Source organism: Camarhynchus parvulus, chromosome 4 (assembly GCF_901933205.1).
Source record: "Camarhynchus parvulus chromosome 4, STF_HiC, whole genome shotgun sequence".
NCBI lineage: Eukaryota > Metazoa > Chordata > Aves > Passeriformes > Thraupidae > Camarhynchus > Camarhynchus parvulus.
This window is the reverse complement of record NC_044574.1, coordinates 6078567-6102047: the sequence shown is the minus strand read 5'-3', so window position 1 is coordinate 6102047 and position 23481 is coordinate 6078567. Positions and strand designations below refer to the sequence as shown.

The following is a 23481-nucleotide window of genomic DNA, read 5'->3' as shown; positions in this document are numbered from 1 at the left end:
GAAACAAAACTCCATCACTTTGGGTAAACAATCTCCATTTTGCATTCTACTTCTGCACAAACACAGGCACAGCAAATGAGATAAGAATTGTGTTTTCTTTCTCTGATGTTCAGAGAATGTGAAACCCAGAAATATTCTTGGGAAGAATTGTGCCTTGCTTTTCTCTGTGAAGAGAAATGTGGTGACACTTTGGTACCAGCCCCTTTCCCCCTGTGCAGAGCCAGCCGTGGCATTTGCCCTGCTCAGTGTCCTTTGGGAAGTGCTCAGGATGCTGCAGAATCCAGCCTGGTCCTTTTGCCAGCTGTTGTGTCCAGGAGAATGTTGAAGTCATGCAGGAAAGAAATGTCTGTTTTGTGGTACAAGCCCACGTCTGTCCCCTGCCAGATCCTTCCTGCTCATGTCCAGGCAGTGCTCAGCCTCATGCAGGGGAGGCTCTGTGGCTTCTCCCTGCCTGCCTGAGGCAGGGAGGGCAGTGGGATTTACTGGGATTTACTGGGATTTATTGGGAATTACTGCCTGTGCATGCGAAGCTGCAGCCTCCGCCGCAGACCTGGGAAGAGACAAGAGACAGTGTCCATCAGTCCTGGGCCCCTCTCCCAGCTGTCCATCCCCTCCTGGGCTGTCCCAGGGCCTGGCCCCCTCAGGATGCTGGCAGGAAACTCACGGTGCAGGCGGTAGGCGGTGGAGACCAGGCTGAGCAGGAGCAGCAGGACAGCAGCAGCCAGTGGGATCCAGACCAGGGGACTGCAGGGACCTGGGGAGAGGAGAGCACTCAGCACCTGGCACCACCCTGCCCCAGCAGCTTTGGGGATGGAGAAGGGAGAAAAGCAAGGCAGGCCCTCAGAGGGGTGGTGAGGATGTGACCATCGCCCTGGGGTAACCTTTGAAGGATGCACCACAGAACCACAGAACCACAGAATGGGTAAAGCTGGAAGAGACCGCAGTGGGTCACCTGGGCCAACCTCCCTGCTCAAGCAGGGTCATCCCAGAGCACAGGGCTGTGTCCAGGTGGCTTTTGCATATTTTTGATAAGGGAGACTCCACAACCTCTCTGGGCAGCCTGTTCTGGTGCTCAGTCCCCCTCACAGTGAAAAAGGCACTACAGGGAACCTGGCTCTGAGGTCATGGGACCCTAAACTGAAATCCATGCTGCCCCTAAACCTGTGGATGTCCCAGGGAATCCCTCCTACAGGCAGAAGTCAGCTCTATCCAGGGCAGCGTGTCCATCTGCACCCAGGCACCCACTCCTGCAGGGTGACATTGTGGTGGCCCCCACCCCAGGACAAACCCAGCTGAGCCCTGAGGGCCCCAAGAGCTCAGCAAAGCCCTGTTTCCAGGAGCTGGGACAGTGCTGTACCTTCCTTGCTGGCAACTTTCCTTTTGGTTGTCCGTGGCAGAGGCTTTTTGGACACTGGTGTCTGTGTGGTCTTTGGAGGCAAAACATCAACTGGGGATAAGGAGGAAAAGAGGGTGGTGAGTGTGGCAGAGGGTGCAGAGAGATCTCCAACAGCAGCCAAGAGAACCAGCCTTGAACCAGCCCCTTGTGCCTTGAACCAGCCCCCAACAGCGACCCCCTCGCTCAGAGGGGTGAGCTTGACCTGGCCTCACAGAAGTTACCAAGAGCTTTTAAAAGCGTTAATAAAATAATGTACCAGGTAAAGAAGGCTCATGCAGGGTAAACCCCCGAATTTGCTTCAGTGACATTTGCTGCCAAGCATTATCTCACCAGAATTGCACAAAATTGTGGGTAGCAGGAGATTTCAGCAGCACTGGGATGTTTTAAGGGATCCCTGGACATTTTCCTTATTCACATTGCTCTAATCTTTGCTCAACATTTGAATATTTTTTTTCTGATAAAATGAGGGTAGGATTTATTTTGATGTATCTAAATTACAATGGAACACACTCATTTCTGAATAAAGTTGGCCAGGAAAATATGCCAGCAATGTCATTAAATAGCTGCATGTCTGACTGCTCAAACCATATTTATTCAAAATTTTAGGTGATTGAAAACTATTGTTTTTCCTGTTTCTATCCAGGATGTAAATTCTTACAGAAAGTACCATTTTTTACATGAAAAGATGAGATATCAGGGCTCTGGGATTTATCTGGACAACTTCTCCCTTAAATTATAATAAACTTAGGGAAAAGAAACTTGAAGACAATTTGTTTTATCATGAGAACTAAAAAGAAAAAAAGAAAATATCCAGCCAAGCCTGAGTCTTCCCAGAGCACCTGCTGCTGTTTACTTTTTAATTGGTGTCCTTGATCAAGCTTCATTTCAAGCCTGTTTTTCATGCTTTGCACAGAGATATGTGCCCAGCTGTTAAAAAACAATTCTCCTTTATCTTAAACCAGCTTTTCCTTGAGCCTGCAAGAAACCAAAAGGGATTTCTCATCCAGTTCAAGGTACAGAGTGTATTTGCAAAAAAAACCCAGAAAAACTGGGACATTTGGTCTGCTTTAGAAGTGGCATTCGGTTAAATAAGTTATTTGTATCTTAGTTAAATAAGTTATTTGTCTCCCTAAAAGTCTGCAAAAACAGAGGCTGAATCCCACTTCAAACACATTAGTTTTTCTGCATCAACTACTGCTCTGTGGTCAAAAGGAAAATGGGCTGAAAAGAGCTTCTGTATGCCCCAGATGTCTGTAAAGCCTCTCTCCTCCCACAGCACCTGCAGAAAACTGCTGCTCCTGTTTGGATCTCCCCAGGGATAGTGGGCTGTGAGCTTTGAGGAATAAATCCCATTTCAGTATTTTGTTTTTTTGAAGGGGTGATCTTGAAAGCTGCCATCAGATCCACCCCAGGGATGTGAGGGGTGATGCTCTCTGGCCTTGACGCTGCTCTTGTTACTTGGAGTGAGAGTAAGGAGGAATTATGGCAGAGAAGGACCTGTGACCTGTGAGCAGGGCACACATCCAGCCTCCCATCCAGAGTACAGCAGGGAATGAGAAAAACACAGGGCATGGCAATACCAGGTGCTCCCAAGGAAATCCTAGAGCTCTAGGAGCAATGCTGTGCTCAAGGCATGCTCACAGCAGAGCAACTGCTGATGGCAAAAGGACTATCACATGAAGCTGACCTAAATTTTAGCCATTTTCTGTATTTGCTGCTTTATCCGGTCTCAGAGAAAAAACCCAGAGCCCCGACCTTGCAACTCAAAATTGGGAAGAATCTACCAAAACGAATCACCCCTTTCCCAGGCTCATCACAGCCTACTGGTGGTATATTTTGGAAGCCCAAGGGTGCTGCTTACCCACTGTGAGCTGTGTCCCAGTGCCCAGGAGGAGCTGGGAGGACTGGGACACGGAGCAGTAGTAGATGCCGCTGTCTGAGGGCTGCAGGTTGCTGATGTGCAGGCTGTAGGAGCTCTGGGACCTCGCCTCATGGACACTAAACTGGTCCTGCTTCACATTTGGGCCATATGTGGCTCTGCCCATTGTGTTGGAGAACAACAAGAACTGGAAATGTTGGCTCTCCTGGCTCCAGCGGTACCAGTACACCCCAGCATGCTCCTCCTTCAGGTCACAGAGGATTTCAGTTTTATTGCTAGTTTGGGTTAGAATATGCCCTGGAGTTTGGGTAAAGAGTTGAGTTGTATAAAAACCTAAGGAAAAAGAAAAATATACAGTTTTTGTTTTAATTTAATTGTTTTTCTTTCGTGCAAAATACAGATTTTCTTTATGAGCTTAATAAAATCACAGTAGACACACAGACCAGGGGGGTCACATGAGTGAGAAACAGGAGCATTTTTATCAGGATGTTCCCATATTCCCTCAGAGGCCTTTTTGGGTTCCCCAGCTATTGTTTTGGCCTAGCCAAATTATACAGGCAGATTTTCTCTGTAAACACTCATCTATGAAGGAGGCTGACTGACAGGGAGAGCGATGGAGGGATGGTTTTGAGGGTCTCCTTTGGGCTGTATGTGCAGGCAAGAGCATCCCTGCCTGCCCCTGTGAATGCCCCTCTTCTGCCCTCCTTACCTTTCTCATTTTTCAAACATTTTATCCCCTTTTCAACAAATTTTAGTGCCTCTTAACTGATTTGCCAAATTTTTCTTCTTACAGATACAACACCGATAAACATTTCAGGGGCAGAAAAAGAGACCAAAAAACATGCAAAACATGTCAAAATGAGCCAATTTGATATTAGTTTTCAGACAATAATATTTTTCAAAGGAATTTTGAGACATGGGGAAGGAGAGGGAGTGAGGGGCAGCGGCGGGGTTCAAAGCTTTGGTTTGGCATCACATCTCCCTGTTTGGGCTTTGCAGCTTTGTGGAAATTATCTGAGTCTTGTTTGGCCCAGGCAGATGTGAGGGGTGTCTGTGAGAGCGAGGATGTGTCCTTGTGGAAAGGATAACAGGTAACTTGTGATCCTTGCTGTTCAGCAAACAGTCCTGCAAAGCTGCAGATACTCCGAGCCCGAGCGAAAAACAGCCCTCTGCAGATAAGGACACTCCTGCTTCTCCCATCTCTTTCCCAGGCATGTTTTAAAGCTGTGCAAAAAGCTCAATAATACATGTTTCTTGTCAGTTTTTTTTTTACTTTAAAATGTTCCTTTTTCTTCAAAATCCTGAAGTTGCTTACAGCAGTTTTTTCAGCCTCATGCAGCCCTGTTAACCCAGTGGTGTGGGGATGGGTTGGCATGACCCAAGAACATCTAAAGGCATTAAATGTGGCACAAGGTCCTGATGTCTCCAATGTTCCCAATGGGACAGGCAGAGGAGAGGGCTCTGGTGACTGACAGGGGTCCAGAGCCTTCCTCTGTCCCCACACCAATGACCCCAGTGCTGCCAGTGCTGCAGAGCACTAACACTGCAAGGGCAAAATTCCAGTGTTGCACAGCAGCTGCAGCATTTCACCACATCCTCTGGCTCCGTGACAACATTAATGTCTCCTTATTATTAAAACATATAATTTTAAGGCTTTAGAGTGGTTTAAATTAATCTCTCAGATTAAAGAGGATTAAATTTAAGGTTTAAATTCTCTCAGATTTTGTCCTGGCAAGCCCCTGTGTGGTTTTTTAGGGATGAAATGTGTGTGGCCATGGCACATGGGGGCTTCAGGGTCTCCTTGAGTGCCCTGAGGTCTGGCTCTGCTGGGCATGGGAAACATAACTCTCCATGAAAAACTTATCCTTGACCTGTTGGAGACACTGTTATCTAAGTCAGAAAAGACAAGAAAAGATTGTGGAAGATCTCAGCTCAGTGCCAGTGGTCAAGCCAGGAGTGAGCTAGGATGGAGACAGAGAAGAAAACTCATCCTCAGACATACCTTCAACCCCAAAACCTCTCTGTTCCCTTTCCTGGTGAATATTCAGGGGGACCATGGGGAATCATGGTGCTTGGCCAGGCCAGCCTGCAGCAACTTAAAAATTACCCCTTTTCCTTTTGCATGGGCAAAGTGAACTCCCATTCATTGAGGTTTTCTCAGTGGGTTCCCTGCCTCAGAAATCTAGAGGATATCAGAACCTGTAAGGCAGCATGGTTTTACAACACACTAATTCCAGCCGTGGCCCTTGGGAAGTACTCGGTCTCTGGATAATTTAGAAATTTTGGGATGTTTGTCATCTTTGTGTTACACAGGCAGTGGACAAAGGAGCTATTTTAACTTCTCCATTAGCAGCTTCCTACAGCCCATCTGCACTGAGGAGTAAAAACTCTGTGGTGTCTATACCACTATGTTTGAAAATACGAATAGAATATAGAATAGAGTAGAATGGAATGGAAAGGAATGGAATGGAATGGAACGGAATAGAATAGAATAGAATAGAATAGAATAGAATAGAATAGAATAGAATAGAATAGAATAGAACAGACTATTTCAGTTGGAAGGGACCCAGAGCAACCAACTGGTCCCACTTTCTGACCAGTTCAGGGCTAACCAAAACCTAAAGCATGTAATTAATAGCATGATCCAAAATTATGGTAAATAGGTAATAATACCCTGTAGATCTATACTGTGATGGTATATTTCATCTTCCATCATCCAGCTGCTGGAATGTGGTGGAGGAGAGGCTCCAGCAGGATTTTAGGCGCCCTCAACCCCTAGGAGATGTGTCCCTCTTACCTGGGATCTGGAGGCAGATGCAGAGATGGAGCCATGGCCGGGCCATGGTGACAGACTCGGTGACAGAGGGGTTTTGTGCCGGCTCCCCCTTTCCACTCGCTGTCACCTCTTGGTGGCAGGGCTGGCTTCACCTCAGGAAGTCCTTGCCCCTCTCTGTGCAGATCTCTCACCAGCAGCTACCAAAGAGCCTCTGCCACAGCTGCACCTGGAGCCTCAGCCCGGCAGCTTCTTCTGCGCCGAGCCCCAAACCCAAGAGTCCGTCAGGGCAGCACCCTTTGCTCTTCTCCAGCACTTCACAGGGTACCTCAAATCCTCTTTAGAAAAATGAAAACAAGAAAACTCACTAATTTTTAATTTCTTCAGATTTCTTCGTATTTCACCACCTAGTTATTCCTCCTTCTTTTAATCTACATCTATCCTATCAAAAATTTACAAATGTAGGACCATGGCCTTAAAGATAAAAGAAGGAAAGCATGAATTTTGGCTGGTTTTCTCCCTGTTGAAATAAAAAAAGCATTCAAAACAAGGAAAAGATGCAATTTGATCTGTGGAGTTGTTTTCTTCAGCAGAATTTATAGCAGGTGTTTTTCTCTGAAAAATGCTGAACACCAGACCAACCCAACATAAAGCAGAGATGTGAAGCATCACAGAAAGCTTTGAAATCAAGAGCAAGAAACCTCAAACAAATTTGTGGCTGAACAACCACAAAAATGAGAAAATTCTGCTGGGGCTTTCCACCTCAGAGCATGTGCTGCTTCAGTAGCTGTGACAGCATGCAGCTCACAGGCAGAAATATTTAAATGATAAAGTATCAGAATGACTTTGAAATGTCTGGGAGGAAGAGGTTTGAAGCACTTGGGGTTTAGGATTCAAAGACAAGTACAAGAGGTGAAATTATGGAGATGAACTGGTGTCAGCTGACTTCAATATTTTCATGTTTGGGGAAAAAATAGAAATTATTTTTATTTATTTACTGCCCACTTGGCTGCCAAGTGAGATTCAGTTTTCTTTTCTGTCCCTCTCATGCAGATACTTGTAGTCCTTATCATGCTTCAGCATCTCCCCAGGAAAGGAAATCTCACATGGGGGCACTGAGAAACCTCCTCCAGGGTTGAGCTGGCAGATGAATAGGAAAAACAATATTGCATCTTGTACACTGTGAGCTTTTGGTCTGTTTTATACCAGATTTTTCCGTGCTGCTGCAACACATCCTCTCCCCATTTCTGTTTAAATTAATTTCCTGCTCAAAGTGGGTTGCTAACTGCAAAACCCTTGCCACAAAAGGCTCATCTGCTAAACTAGGGTGGGCTGAATTGCTCATTAACTCTTTCCTGACAGGAGAAGGCAATTTGAGAGTTTTCAAACCCATTTCAGTGCTTTAAGCTCTTGATTCCAGAGCTGATCCCTTGATGTGCCACTCAGCAGCACTTACCTCTGCTGTCTTCACCTTCTGCTCGTCTGTCCCCTTTTGTTTCACATCACCCTGACACTGGGCCCTCCCTAGAATGAGGGGAAACACTTCTTTTTATTGAGGTGGGGGGGCAGGGAGTGCTTGTTATGAGAAATGCCACTGCAAGTGAATTTTCCCTTCATCCCTGTGGGGAAGTCTGTGAGGTGTGCCCCAAGTCCCCAGCCGCTGCAATGGCTAAATCCCTCTTTTCCTACTGCTGCTGGCGTAGCAGTAGCAGAAGCAACTTCTGGCTTCCTGGCCAGGACAAGAATTTTTCCCAGAGGTGGCTTTTGCCATCATTACAACCTTGGATATGAGGGTGTTACCCTGGGATGATTCCCCAGGACATAATAGCAGCTTTAGAGAAAGCACTGGAAATATATGAAATGTAAAAACATGCTGCACTGGAATATAGATTAAATATAATTTTTAAAAAATTGCTGTTTATACTCAGCAGAGCTGTTCACCAGTGGCCAAGCTGTTCTCAGGACTGGCTGTTGCTCCTACAAGAAAACATTTTGGAGGAGGGAAATCTTTGTCTGGCAGCAAAGCTCTGACAAAAATCAAAGCACTGTGTGAACGTGCAGGAGACAGCTGCTGTTTGTAACATCCCCACATTGTTTGGGGCTGCTGTCCTGGGAAGAAAATGGGAGGAAAGAAGGGTGTAAGTTGATCTTATCTGTTCACACAAGCAAGACTTGTTGGTGACCTTGCTGAGGAATAGCAGCTCCTAATCACCCGTGTTTGGCTCATGGCTGGGCCGTGCTGGGGGGAAACCCTTTAATTTTGGTGTATTTGTACTATGTAGCTGCACAATTTCCAGGGGAATTTTATTCTTTTTCTGAAATTAAAGACAACCATCCCTGTCTCCAGCCCAGTTATGTCCCCTGTGAACACATCCTAGTGGGAAACAGCCCCTCTTCTTTTTTCCAGCTTGCATCCTGCCCACCTCACCACACTGAGACTAATTTCTGGTGCTTTCACCAGATTTTCTGCACTTTTTACTCTTTCTTTTCCCCCCTCTTATGAATTTCCTACAATGAAGTGTTTGTTTTGGGGGGCTGGAGCAAAGCATTGATGTAGAAGAACAGGGTTTAGAGCCAAGAAGCAGGACCTGGCTGGGGTTTCATATCTGTTAAACTCCCATGCTGCAGAGGAGGTTAATTGCAGCTGGGCTGTTAGTGCCAGGCTAGAGAAAACAGCTAACATAAAAATAGAGAAAAATACATTCTCACTATGCTTTTGATGTTAAAAGGATTGATTTTGGGGTTCAGGGAAAGCTGCTCAGCCTTCAGGCCAGTCCAACACAAGCTGGATGTGCAGTGTGTAGAAATAGGGGCTGCTCAGGGGGTAAAGGGGTGCAGGATTGAAACTCCTTGGGGCTCCAGCAGCTGTGAACATTTTTTTTCCTTTTTAAATTTTTTTAATAGTTTTATTCTAGTGGAGGGTTTACTTTCTGGAGTGTTTCATTAGAGGTAAAAGCAGTAATGAAAATGATAGCATTTTCACTGAGTGAGATGATTGGTACCTTTTTCTGAGTGTAATAGCAGAAAAAAAATAACCCCAAAACCCCAAAACAAGTGGGTCAAATTTTCTAAACTTCTCCAAGCTAAGATGTGGTTTGTATGGTGAAGTTGGGGGGTCCATCTGCTTTTGCAGGTGCAGATTTACTGCTGCAATTCAGCTGATGCAGTATCACAGTTGAGGTAACCCCAAGGTCCATGTCAGTGTATGATGAGCTGGGCTGTGGCACAGAAAAATGCTGCTTTTAAAGACCAGATGCCAAAATGGATCTAAATGATGATTTGTGTGAATTTTCCTGTCATTTCATCCCTCTCTGGCAAATAGATCTGTGCTTGAGGATGGTTTGGCAGGAATGTGTTTGTTACAAGTGTCAGGTGTGAGCTTCATGTGTGATCACCTCACAAACCCCAGGTGCTAATGGGGTGTGTAGTAAATGAGGGGGCCATGGGGAGATCTGGAAGGATGGATGGTCAGAGGACAGGCTCCAGCTCTCCCTCTTCAGGACATTTGGTGCAAGCAGGAGTTTAGTGTGAGCCATGATAATCCTGGACCTCCCCCAACAGATAAGGGGCAGTGCAGGTGCTGCCGTGTGATCTCAGCTACCCTAATCAGTGTTGAAGAGGATAAGGAGAGACAAGGAAAATGTCCTTGGGAAGGCAGCACATGGAGGAGGAAAAGCCACCAAGGAAGTAAACACAGGTGTCATCAGCCCCAAACAACGACCTGCCATGGCTATAAAAATCACCAGGCTGCCACTTCGTCACCACCTTTACCTTAAAGGTGCTGGATCTGCTGGACCTCTGCAGAGACCATCTCCAAACTCCTGGGACTGCCGGAACATTCAGCCAAGGATTGGTGAGATCTCATTATTGGGCTCCTACTCCATCTCTCCTTTGCTTCACCCTCTCCCACATCCCTCATCCCTTCCCTGCTCCCTCCCAGGAGCCGGCGGCCCACGGCAGCTGCCGGCCCGGCCGCGGCCTCCTGTTCCCACCTTCCCCTTCCCTTGGGCCCAGGCTCGCTGTCCCCCCAGGGGCCTTTTTGGAAGAGTGGGTTGCGGGGTTGTGGCCTTGCTCTGTGGAGGGGCTGAAGGAGTTGTCAGTGCTGGTGTGTTATGGTAGTTTTGCCCTGAGTTGGAGCTGTCTCAGATCTTGTCCCCTTTGCTATGATGAGTGACATTGTTAGCAGTTGGAAGCTGGAGCAATTCGTGCTCCAGAAGTGTCTCCCCCCCATTTGGTCACCAGGGTCTTTCCAGGGCCCAGATGCTTACCAGCAGCTGTGCCAGCAGTGGGAGAGCTGGTCGGAGGAGAACAAAAAGCCCAAACCCACTAACAAGTGTAAGAAGCGGGCGGCTTTGCAGGGTTTGCTGATGGTAGGCAGGGAGTTGTCCAAATTGCTGAAGGAGGCTCTTGAGAACGTGCAGACCTTGGAGCAGGCCAAGGAGGAGCTCAAAGTCCAGGTGGACAACCTGCGGGCGGAGGTGCAGGGTTTGTGCGGGGACTCTCTGCGGAGCGCGGTGGAGATCACCCGGCTAGAAAGCAAGCTGGGCTATGAGAAGCTGAAAACAGAGGAGCTGAAAAAGGAGGTTGGCAAGTGGATCGGGGAGACCCAGGATGCACAGAGCGCGGTGAGGGCCGTCCTGCAGGATGTCCAGCGGGACCGGGGCACTGGCCCCGATCACAAGGTGTGCCATGCCAAGATCCAGGAGCTGGAGGCAGAGCTGGGGGTGTCAAGGGGCATTGTGGCTGCCATTAAAGGCAAGAGGACCCAGATTGGGACTGGTGAGGGGGAGGACTCCCTGGACCTGCACCCACCCCACTATGATTACGAGGATGATGTGTGGGGTGCTAACAGCCCCACCAGGCCGTCCCCCTATGCTCCTCTGCGGGAGGAGGTGTGCCAGCTGCAAGCAGGGGAGGCAGAGGCTTCCAAAGATAAAAAGGTCCCCCACGATGAGCCAGTCAGCCATGTCCCACTCCAACCCATAGACACCAACAGGGCTGTGCTCTGGTTTACCCCTGAGCAGCTTAAGACAGTGGGGAAGATGCTGGGGCCACTGACAAAGGAGACAGCAATTAACTGGCTGTCCAGGGTCCAGCGTCTGCCCAAGTGCCAGAGTGGCAACTTTGTGAGTGACCTGATAGACATTGTGAGAAAGTCCATGAAACCAGATGATTTTGCGTCACTGCCGGGGGATGTGCAGATGGGCAATGTCCCGGACATTGGGGATGTCCAGCTGGCCGTGCTGAAGGTGTTCTTCCCAGAGGTCAACCCCTTAGTGCTCTTCCACCAGGAGAAGCAAAACCCTGAGGAGAGGCCTGATGCCTATGTAAACCGTAAAAAGATGCTCTACCAGATGGCTGGGCTGCCTGGCTCAAAGGACTCTCCCCCTGATTTTGACAGGCCTGAATTCAAGGAGCCGCTGGTGGTGGGGCTGACACCCCCACTGCGGGTGATTGCTGGTGGGGATGCAGCCAAAAAGCCTCTGTCAGAGCTGGAGCAGATCCTGAACCAGAATTTTGAGCTGCAAAAGCAGGCATTCCCGGGGTACATGTTGGGGGGGAAGAAAGGGAAAACCTTGGGCATGCCTTTCCAAAATGCAGGGATGAGAAAAATGCAAGGAGACAACCGAAAAGATCCTGATAGCAAGGGAGGGCTGGGGAAGGAGAACCAGCAAGGGCTGAGGTTTCAGAAGTCTAACCCTTGGCGGGCTGAGCTGAGGAAGCGCTTGATAAAATATGAGAAACAGGAGGACATTGATGGCTTGCCGGATGCGGAGCTCTTCCAAAAACTGGCCCTGCATGAGGCCAAAAAAACCAGCAGCTCCCACCTGATTGACCCGGGGGCTAAGGCTCAGCAATAGGGCTGCCAGGCACCCGCATCGCCCCTTTTTGTGGCACCGATTAAGACCGATTTATGGGGGCGCCTGATAGTTGATACAACTATTGGAGGGGGGGTGCTTGGACAAGTGATGTTAATTGATACTGGTGCCTCTTATTCAATTCTGAACATGACCCCCAGCAGAGCTGGGATTTTCCAAACCTCTGAAATTATTGAACTGACAGGGCCCAATGGCCAGAAATCCTCAGTGCCCTTCACAGGGCACATACCCTTTGAAATTGGGGCTGCCAAAGGGTCTGAAAAATTTGGGAAAATAGAAATGAAAGGAAAGCCAGGAATTTTAGCCATCTCCACACTGACAAAGATGGGGGTGGTGGTGGACCTGGCAAACCAAGCGTTGCTACGCTGCCCACAGATTGATTTGCCCGTCATCCCGGCAAGTCACAGGGTGATGTCAGTGAAAGCCCCTGAGATCCTGGTCCATCCTGAGTGGGAACCCCGGGTGAAACGGGTCACAGAGCAGTTCCCCCAGGTCTGGGCAAGGAGCAAGCTGGACTGTGGGCAGACTGATGCTGCTGTGTCCATCAAAGGGCCGGATCCTCCTCCTCAGCTTCAGCCCTGGTACCCAGCTGAGGCTGAGGACAGCTTGTGGGACACAGTCAAAGCCTTGCTGAACCAGGGCGTGCTGGTGGAGCAGCAGAGCACCAGCAATTCCCCAGTGTGGCCCCTGAGGAAAGCTGATGGGAAAACGTGGAAGCTGACAGTTGACTTCAGCACCCTGAACCAAGTCACCCCAATGCAGACCTCCATGGTGGTCAGGTACCCCAACGTCATGGCAGCCATCTCCCGGGGCTCTGAGTGGTTCTCGGTGCTCAGCCTGACCAGCCCATCATTTGCCATCCCCTTGCACCCTGAGTCCTGGCACAAGTTTGCCTTCATGATTCGAGGGCGGCAATTTGCTTTCACCAGAGTCCCTCCGGGTTTCCACAGTGCCCCTGCCATCTGCCATGCCCGCGTGGTGAGGATGTGGGAGCAGGTCAGCCACCGGGGGAGTGTGCTGTCCTGTGCTGGTGATATCCTCATCCACACCCGGACAAAGGAGAAGAACTTAGAGGTGCTGGCAGAGGTGCTGGGGGCTGTCCAGAAGACAGGCTTCAGGATCAGCCCCACAAAGGCCCAGCTGTGCTGGAAGGAGGTCTCCTTTGTGGGGGTGACCCTGGGGGAGGAAGGGCGCTCACTGGAAAAGCAGAGGGTTGAGCTAATACAGAAGATGTCAGCACCGTCTGATGTCACCACCCTGAGGTCCTTCCTGTTCCTCCTGAGGTTGTGCCGTGAGTTCATTGAGAGCTATGCAGAGAAAACAGCCCCCCTTTGCCACCTCCTGAAAAAGAACACCCCCTGGGAATGGGGGCCAGAGCAGGAAGAGGCAGTGAAGACTTTAAAGGAGAGTGTGGCACGAGCCCCCATGCTGGCACATCCCCGGGGGGACAGGCCCTATGTTCTGCAGCTGGCCAGCATGGGGATGGGGCTGCAGGCCACGCTGAGCCAGCAGCACAGTGCCAAGCTGCTCCCTGTGGCCCACGCCTCGCATCTCCTGACACCAGTCGAGCAACAGTTCAGTGACTACGAGAGGGAGGTTCTAACCTTAACCTGGGCCCTGCAGCACTGGGAGTACCTGCTGGGGTCGGCCCCAGTGCTGCTGAGGACCTCCTGCACCCCGGTGAGGTACCTCTTGTTGGGAAAGGGGGATGAAGGTCCCCTGTGCTGCCCCAGGATGGCCAACTGGGCGTTGGCACTGACCAACAAGGAGGTCCCTGGGGACCTCTCCCCTGGTGCCTACAGGGTGGTAATCAGTGCAGAGAGGGATGGGGAGGAGCTGGGAGTGTCGCTTACTGGGCCCAAGCCACGGCGGGCACCCCTCTTTGAGAGCAGCCTCAGCCTGGAGGAAGCCAAGGAGAGAGGCTACGTTGTGTGGTTTGTAGATGGGTCCAACTATCATGAGGAAGGGGTGCCCTACACAGGCTATGCCGCTGTCAACAGGGGCACGGGGGAGGTGGTGAAGGGGAGGTGCCTGCCACACTCTATCCAGGCTGCCGAGCTGGTGGCAGTGATGGCTGCTCTGGAAAACACACCATCAGACAAGCCACTGGCCATATTTTCAGACTCAGGTTGGGTGGTGCGTGTGGCACTGGAGTGGCTGCCCCTCTGGAGGGAGAGGGACATGCAGTCTGCTGATGGCAAGCCTGTCACCTATGCCAAAAAGCTGCTGTACCTTGCAAGGCTGGCAGAGCAGAGGGCGTGCCCGGCACAGATCATTAAGGTCAAAGCCCACAAGAAGGGAACAGAGGAAGCCAAGTGGAACAAGGAGGCAGATGCCAAAGCCAAGCAAGGTGCCAAGGAAGGGCTGATGTGGAAGGCCAACAAGGTATCAGAGAGTGGCCCCGTGTCGGTGGCTCCCAGCAGGCACTGGGAGAGTGTGGATCTGGTGGGCTTGCAGGCACAGGACCCCAGGCTCAGGGAGTTAGCACAGGGCAAGGAGTACAAAGGGTGCAAGGTGTGGAAAGATGTCTCAGGGCTGATCCTGGCACGGAGGGAGGGGGCAGATTTCCCAGTCTGGGTGGTGCCGGAGCTGGTTCGGACAGAGCTGGTGGCCCTAGCTCATGAGCAAGGGCATCTGGGGACAGACAAGACCATGGTGAGGCTGCAGGGTGCTGGGTGGTGGCCCGAAATGAGAGAGGATGTGGAGAGGTATGTCAGCAACTGCCTGACCTGTGCAGCCAACAATCCCGATGCCAAAACAGCCAAAGCCATCCTGGGCCACCAGAGGGTTTCTGGGCCATGGAGCAAGTTGCAGATGGAGTTTATTGGCCCTCTGCCCCAAACAGCCCAAGGCAATAGGTACTGCCTAGTGGTCAGTGATATCTTCACCGAATGGGTGGAAGCATTCCCAGCTCGAAACAACTCAGCCAGTGCAACTGCAAAGATCCTGGTAGAGCACATCTTCTCACAGTGGGGCATCCCAAAGGAGATCCACTCAGATCACGGCCAGCGCTTCATCGGGGAAGTCACAAAGGGAGTGTGCCAGGCTCTGGGAATCAAGCAAAAACTCCACATCACAGGGCATTTCCAGAAGCCAGTCTCAGCAGAGGGACCCAGCCAGCCCCTGAAGACAGCACTGAGGAAGCTCGTGAGCCAGCAAAGGAAAGACTGGGATCATAAGCTCCCACTGACCTTGCTGGCACTGAGGGGGTCTCTGGCATCTCAAACACTCTCTCCCCCAAAATTTCCTCCTGCAAGAGATCCAAAGTTTCTGGAACACTGGTGGCAAGGAGGGGAGCCCCCGGATGAAATGCAGCCCCGCGTGCTGATGGACAGGTGGGTCCAGGACATGCTGAGGACGGTGTCAGCCACCTACCGCCAACTTGCCTCAGTGCAGGAGACCAGCATCCCTAAGATGGATAAGCAGCTGGGAGTGCTCCTGCGCCCCATGGAGTGGAACACAGGGGACCTGGTCATATACAGAAGGGTTAGGGAGAAGAACCAGGTGCTGGAACCCCAGTGGTTGGGGCCTGTTAGGGTTGTGAACAAGGCCAGCCCATCTGTGTACCAGGTAGAAATCAGAAAAGGGGCAAAAAGGCAGGAGAAATGGTTCCATTCTTCACAGTTAAAAGCATGGAAGGGAAACTAACGGGGCTGGAGAGCCCTCCTTGCTTATGTTTTGCAGATAAAGGAAAATGGAAGGCGATTGTGACCAGCGGGAAGGGCGATCTTCGTGGCATCACCAGCCCTGTTTGTGCTGCGGGGAAAATGCTTTCAAATTTGTGATTGCAGGATTTACTTTGCTTTCTGGTATGTGCATATTGCTGAGCACCCAGTGTGTCCAACTGACTCATCAGCATCTTGGTAAAAATGTCATTCATTCTCACTTAGAAAGGCACCTTGACACACAGGCCACAGCCCAGCCCAGGCTTAGGAGGCACACAAAAACTGGGACTGATTGGCCCTGGTCCCAAGCTTACATAAAACACACAGGAATCATGGGATTAAATTCTACCAAAGGCTTGAATTTGTCAACAGTGGTTATGCATGGGGCAGAGGTGTACTTGGAAAATGAGTGGGGCTGGGATAGCACAAACAGACTTCCACAGCTGCTGGGAAAGGTGGGACAGCAAATAAAGGTGGGGTGCAGGGTAATGAATGCATCCACTCACCAGCGAGTAACTCAAATCTCTGTCATTGAAATAAAAACTAAGAAGAATCAGAACAAAATCTGTGCTGTGGAGAATTTGGACTGCTGGTACAATTTTACTTTGGTCCAGCCAGTCTTTGTGGTTTGCCTTTGGGCACAAAACAGCGTGGGGCTGTCCTTTAAATTTAAGATCAGCACCACAGCACCCTCCTTTGCTGCCATTAAGATCTCAAAGTGCCATTTTTTGGCCTGGCATGCACCCCGTTATGTTGAAATTGGCAACCAGGTAAAACTGGAAATTAGATACTCCCAAGAAAATGTAGCTGACCCAATGCAAATCAATGGCACCACCGTGACTGTCACAGCCCCTGACGGCCACCACTGGATCATTCCACTGACCTGCCTCTGTGAAACCAAAACACTTGATAGATCTGAATTAGATGCAGAGGCTTCATGGTATAATCAGGATTATGGACGCTGCCCACACCTGATCATAACCCTCCAGGTGTGGTGTAAAGGAAGCCTGAGCGTAGAAATGTCCCCCAAACTTGGAGGAAAGTGGTGGATAGGAGGCCCCGAAGGATTTAAAAAAGAATTTGCCATCATTGCTGTCTTGCCCCCTATTGTTTCCAAAATAGGTCCTTATGTAGTGAAGAAAAATCACATCCAGGAGTTGTTGACAGGGCCTGTCCGGTCACTAAAGAAGGTGGTGCTGTCTCTCTCCACTGCTAACATTTCCTCCGTCAGCCCACACTGTGCCCCCTTCCTGTCCACTCTGCACACTGGCTGGCTGGCATGGCTCCACAGCCGCTCCCTCCATGCCACCCGGGCCAGGAGGGACCTGCTGGCCACAGCCCTGGGAGGAGGAGCTGCTGGCCTGGGAGTCCTCAACAGCATGGATGCTGAAGTCTTGGCAAACAAGCTGGAGACTGTCACCTCAGGCATGCAGGGCCTCCTCAAGCCCCTGAATTCATCCCTGTCCAGCCTTGGGATGGGGCAGTGGCTTGTGTCAGAGGTGCTTCCCACCTGGGAACAAATAAGTGAGAAAGACCATCAGGTGCTGTTGCAAGCCCTGGGCTTGGAACAAAGTAACGTCTCTCTTGCTCTTAGCTGCATCCAGGCCCAGATGTGGGTGCAGAGTGTTGTTGCAGGTATCCTGAGAGATGGTGACAACGGCGTCCTGCCCACCGAGATCCGAAAGATCGTGTGGGACGCGGCCACAGAGAAGGAGCGGCAGCTCCAAGCCTGGTGGAGGCTCGTCAACTTCACCCACGACCAGGCCCTCAACGCAGTCATTGCCCATGTCCTCACTGTGGCAGAGGCTCGCATTGAAAAGATTTACCCCATCGTGGCCCTGGGGGTGAACACCAACGGGTCTGTAGTCTACCCCCTGGAGCACCGCATGTGGGCCAGGGTGTCTGATGGGAGGTGGGAGACGGTGGATTTGGAAGCCTGCATTTTGGAGAGGGGGCTGGGATTCATATGTGAAGATGATGCCCTTAAGGCGAGTGATGTGTGCTTTGACACCAAAGAAGGGGTGTGCCACTTTGAGATCAACCCCCAGAGCAGTAACAGAACCATGTTAGTGTATGTAGGGAAAGGCTGTGTGTGCTTCAGAACAACATGTGAATACGTGCAGATTAATGAAGCTTATAACCAGACTGTGTTTAGCAACTCAAATATGTGTGCTTGCAATGTAGCTACTATTAGAGGCTGTGATTTTGTGTATAAACCACCCATGTTTACTAGCCAGTTGCTAATCAGAAACTATACCTTGTATCGTAGTATAACCCCGACCCCCATCGGTATGGATTTATCACTTGTAAAAGAAATGTTAGAGCATGTAGATTTGCAGCAGCTACTAGAAAATGCCAAGGCTCAAGCTAAAAAGATCCTAATAACGGTTCACCACGATGGTAAAGTTATAAAACAGGTCATAGAACGAATTAAGAGGGCAGGAGAGCACCACTGGTGGGAATTTTTTTTTGGCTGGTCCCCCACGGCCACTGGCATTTTCAACACGCTGCTGCACCCCATTGTAGTCATCCTGCTGATGCAAATCTGTGTGTGCTTTGCCATGGTAGCCACTTGTTACCGGATGAGGCAGGTGAAGCTCTGCTTTGATAACCAGGTGAAAGGAGCAGGGCTGGCCAAGAGCCTCCTGAAATAGTCAAGGGCAAGACTGGGTTGGCCTCTGTGTTTGCCACCAAGAAGATCTTTTGGCTCCGCTGTTGGCTGCAACCCAGCAGGCGTTGAGCGGTGGGGACACACGCCATGCCAGACCTTGATGACAGGGATGGCCTTCTCTGTTACCAGAGGGCCACCCAGGAGGGGAGGACAGGCCAAGCAGCCTGCAGATGGCATGAGTCACAGAATGGCTGAGGTTGGAAGGGACCTCTTGAGAGGTTTCATTTAGTCTGAACCCACCTGCTCAAGCAGATTGCCCAGGACTGTGTTCAGCTGGGCTTTGACCACCTCCATGGATGGAGACTCCACAACTTCTCTGGGCAAGCCTGTTTCATTGTTTGATCACTCTCATAGTAAAGAAGCAAAAGTTAGCAAAAGTAGCTTGTTTTCGAACTTCCCATCCCCAAATAGTAATGTTAAGAAGCTGCTCTTGTGTGATTTAAGAGTCCTTAAACCAGGGAGATAGGGGTAAGGAAAACCAAGGACGCTCTCGGAAGGTTGTGGTTTATTGCAGCCCCGAGACACATGAGAAGTCTCTGTTTCGGCTCTGTCGTGGTTTGAGAGGAAGTGAGGTTTTTGGGATGCTGTGGTCAAACCAATGGGTCTTCTCGTTTGAAGACTGAGTTGGAGTTCTTCATTTCTCGGTCTCAGAGTTGTTTATTGTATCTTATCTATAAAAATTTTTCTCCTGCCTTGCTGAGGTCCGTCCAGCAGGACAATTCCAGGCACTCTGCCTGCCCCCAGGGCAGTGTTATCTCTTTATACTGCAAACTACGTATAACATGTTTACAATTACTTCCCAAAACCTATCACCTATGTTAGACAGTGAGCTTCTACTCTAGACCAATCTAAAAGTGCCAACATCACAGCAGAAGATGGAGGTAGAGAAGAAGAAGAAGAAAGGCTGGACACACCCAAGTCCTTGCATCTTGTCCCCAAAACCCCTATTCCAAAAACCCCAAAATCTACTTTTTCACCTAGTGATAATTTTATTATTACACTACTTAAACTTCTGTGGCTTTCAGGTCTTCATACAAAGCTGGCAACTTGCTCCACAGGTCATAATCAAACCCACAGGTGTTCTGGGCTGTGTGCCAGGGTCTCTGAGCCCCCTGGCAGGGGTCCTGGCAGCTCTGGACACCCAGAGGGATGTCCTGAGTTCCAACAGGACACTGTCTTTGGAAGTAAAGAGAAGGAAATTTAACACCTGAGCTTGGAAAAGCACCCATGGAAGACAGCAGGGGTGTGAACAGCCTCAAAGCCTTGGAAAGATGATAAAAGATGAGCAGAACAGAAGACCCTGTAGCCACCATGGACTTTAAGGATCTGAATCCGCATGGACCTTTGCAGCATCACCTCCAGGTTCCCAAGACTCCCAGCACGCCTGGCCAGCGGATTGATGAGATCTTGTTTTTGGAGCCTGGACTTCACTGCTTTGCTTTGCTTAGTTGTGCATGTAGTCAATAAACCTGTCTGTTAGAGAATGGGCTGTCTGTTCAATCTCTGCCTCTCACTCACTAGTCAGGCTTGTACCTTTGGCTACCCTGGAAAAGAGAAATCCTGGTTAAAAGAAAAAGAAGTGGGGTTTTTTCCCCCTCTTTTATAAGCCTAGATCTCTCACTTCCTTTTTTGTCTGCAGAATATTCACTCAAACACAAAGATTTCAGCCTTGGGCTGCAGGATGGGGCTCTGAGGTGATGCACAAACTCACTCCCCTCTCTCACTCTGCCCCTCCTCACCTGCATCTCTCCCCTGCCTCTGAATACAGGAAGAGCCTCAAAATACACATAGGGGGTCTCAAACAATTTTAAAACATGGGCAATTTCAAGAATTAGATTAACTACCTCATTTCCAGGCCATGTTCAACTTCATCTCAGAGGTGCTGCACTCTCTGAGAATGGGGCAGGGGGTGGGGGGTTACACAGACAAAAAAACTCTTTGCAATTTAGGTTGAAGTAAATAGATAAAGTCCTCTAACCTAGCAGAAACCAAGTGCAAACTGAGATATTAATTTTAAACCCACTTTTCACAATCACCAGGCTGAGAAGTGCAAAGAGATATCATGGTGCTGCAGCATAGGTGTTTTAAAGAAATGCAAAACTTTCATAAAGACACTTCCCCTTAAAAATATACATTATAACTGGGCTCATGAAAATACAAATATATACATAATGGTCTAAACCCACAGAAATCCATTTTTCCCTCCAAGAACTACAAATACACCCCTTTCACCCTTGGGATGGGAGTTTGAACTCTCCCTTCACCCCTCCCACCTAGCTGGGAAAGGGCCATAACCTGATCCCCTCTATGCTTTGCTGCTCCCTTCAGTTTCCCCATCACAAAGCCTCACAGAAAACACAGAGTTATTTTGGTTCAAGCACTTTCTTACTTGCTAACACCTCACATGTTTCACAAGAACTAATTTCCCAGTGATTAATTACCCTTTTACACAAAGCCTTTACCCCCCTACACCACAGAAAATTCCCATTATCCACTCTTCAATCCCACACATGCACTGTGAGTGTGGCCCAGCAGGGATTAGCCCTGGGGTGATGGTATAGCCACAGGGAAAGGGTTCCTACAGCTACACACAACTTTTGGCTGAGCACAGAGCCCTGCACGTGCACCCTCTGCAGCTGCACCGAGCTGCTCCCTCTGCACAGCCACCTCATGTGTGCATGCGGGTTGGGAAAGTTTAGAAAAAGATGAAGTTTCCCCCCTTAACTACCATTTGTTTATCACCACAAACAAAGGAGGGCTGTTTTCACAGCAGCAGCACCACAGACACACTTGGGGCTGCAGCCTGGGCACAGGAATTCAGGATCTGTCTGCTCTTCCAGCAGTTTCAGTAGATGCCAGAAAAGACTCCACCCAAACCTGCCTGCTCTTCTGAGTCAAAGGGGTAACACAACTGGATTTATTCCCTGGTCTTTTTGTCCCTATCCTCTCTGCTTTGGGGCAGAGGGGACTCTGTGCAGCCCCTGTGAGCAGTGGCCTGTGGAAGCCCCCCATCCATCCACTGTGCTCTGGCTTGCCTCAGCTCCAGCTAGGCACATCAAAGAGGCGGTTTTCAGCTCTAGCCCAGCCTGGCTGCTCCTGTGTCAGGCTGTGAGCAGGTCACTAGCCCCACTGACCTGGCCCCATGGTAATAATTCAGATTAAATTCTGAAAATTAGGGGTTTAGGTGCTACTGAGAAGCAATTTTGACTCAACCTGAACAAAGTGATGAAAAAAGAAGCTTTGGTGGAACCTCAGACCTGCTGGGGTCCTCTTAAGAGTCCAAAAAATGCCCATAAGGGACAGAAAAGCAACAAACACATAATTTAAGACAAGGTAAGTGCTGATCTCTGGATATTTCCCAGGAGGCTGCAGAGAAACTTCTCTGTTGTTTCTCTTGATACGTGGTGTGATGGACATTTCCTGCTGCAGCAGAGGATCCTGGTGGCTTTGGAAGGTGGCCTGCAGTCACACAGAGGTGCCACAGCAGCTCCTCACTCCATTTGAGTGGTCACAGAGTCTCCACCCCCTCCAAAGCACGGGTGAGAGGAGATATCTGAGATATCTGAGCAAGGCTGCATGGGGCCATCTGCAGAGCCAGCCCTGGGGTAAGGACCTGGCAGTACCCTGAACCCAAACCTCCCACATGGGCTCCAATCAAGTGCAGGAGGGACTTGCACCTGGGTCCTTCCCTGGCTAGGCTTGTACCTGAGCACATGGCTCAGAAAAAGCTCAGACTTTGATTTCCCATCCCCAAACAGATTACAGCACTGTATTTTCACAAAAATGTTCAACAAAGCTTGGAGCTTTTTTTGGGGGGGGTCTGCCTGCAAAGCCCTAAAGACCATCCAGGTTCATTTCATACCTCTTGGGACAGGGCCAGCTGGGCAGATTTCTCTGTCAGAGCTGCCTCTCAAATTCCACAGTCACCCTCTGGTGTTAACTTTGCTTTTCAGACTTGAGGCTTGGCCATGACTCTTTTTCCTCCTCTCTCTTCCCTCTTTCCCATCTCCAGCTTTTACCCCTTCCAGCACCAGCTGCTTTCCACCCTCCTTAACACCATTTTCCTTGCTTCTCAAGTGTGAGTGTCAGTCCAGATCACCCTTCAGGAGTGAGAAAGCCCCAGGGATAGTGACAAAAGGGCAGTGATACAACCTGGCTGATCACAGTTTATGGGCATGATGGAAGAAATGAGCTTAAGGCAGAGGAATAAGGAAGGGCATCAGGACTGAGAGGCACAATAAGGAGAATTGGTTTGAGAGCTAAAATGCTGGGTAGCTTATCTGGGATGTGGGACAGATTATGGTTTGTGTTGATTTTTTTTTCTTTCATAGAGTCTCACAGATATTCTGTGATGTGCCAGCACTCAGCATGAAGGGAGATGCTTGATTTGTTCCTCACAAGAGCCTCAGGAAGTGATCAGATCCACATCAGCCTGGCTGAGAAGGGTCATGAATAACTCAGCAGGGAGTTACTTTACTCTTAGGAGTGGTGAAATGACTGGAGGTGTATCCTGCAGAGGGAATTCTTGTGGGTTCACTCATCTTCTTAAAAATAAAACACAACGGAAACAAATTCCAATTTTGAGAGATACCTATAATTAACGTGACTGTTGAATTTGGCGTGGCTGACAAAAGAGTGTAATTAAGAATTAGGCCTTCTACAGCATGGGACAATCAAAGTGTTTTTGTTCCTCTTGCTGCTCTCAGCATCCTCACCAGTGGAGAGGAGTCACAGGTATCTGGAAAGAGAATAGAAAGTCATGAAGTTACTTGAAATAGTGCAGGCTAGAAGATATGGGGGGAAAATATCTGCCTTAAAACCCCTGAAGTTATCTTTGCTCTCCATGAGCAAATGTAAGGCTACAAAGATGCCTGCTTGCCTATGTTTGCCTAAGCAAATGGCATCAGAAAGTCTACTAAAAATGCCAAAAAAAGAGAAAGAAACAAAGGTTCATTTGTTTTAACAGCCCACCCACCAGTGAACAAGAAAGCACCACCACAACAGCAGTGGTATGTGTGTCCCCACTTCCTTCACACTTCATCAGAAACCTCATCTGTAATCTTAACCCAGTGAGCTGCCAGAGCAGTAAAATCACACCAGGAGGTGAGGGAGCTGTGAGATGGGCAGGGAGCTGTGAGATGGGTGCTGGGGAGCAGATAATGCCACACAGGGTGAGGCAGAGATGGACAGAGCTTGGGGGGCTGCTCAGCTCCTTTCC

General features: G+C 49.5%; 1 protein-coding gene across 1 annotated transcript; it reads right to left on the bottom strand.

Annotated features, from left to right (window-relative positions):
* Positions 1–509: 509 nt before the first annotated feature.
* CD8B (CD8b molecule) lies at positions 510–6237 on the bottom strand. Its single transcript, XM_030948065.1, has 5 exons — positions 6073–6237; positions 3258–3608; positions 1358–1447; positions 665–754; positions 510–550 (listed from the first exon to the last, which is right to left on the bottom strand). Exons 1-5 carry the CDS (start codon positions 6116–6118, stop codon positions 510–512), a joined length of 618 nt encoding a protein of 205 aa, XP_030803925.1. The 5' UTR covers positions 6119–6237.
* Between the last annotated feature and the right edge of the window lie 17244 nt (positions 6238–23481).

Coding starts and splice junctions, on each gene's coding strand:
- CD8B (XM_030948065.1), bottom strand. CDS start 6,118: ATGGCCCGGCCATGGCTCCATCTCTGCATCTGCCTCCAGATCCCAG. Junction 1,448..3,257: donor TGGGACACAGCTCACAGTGG/GTAAGCAGCACC, acceptor CCTTATCCCCAG/TTGATGTTTTGCCTCCAAAG. Junction 551..664: donor CACCGCCTACCGCCTGCACC/GTGAGTTTCCTG, acceptor GTCTCTTCCCAG/GTCTGCGGCGGAGGCTGCAG.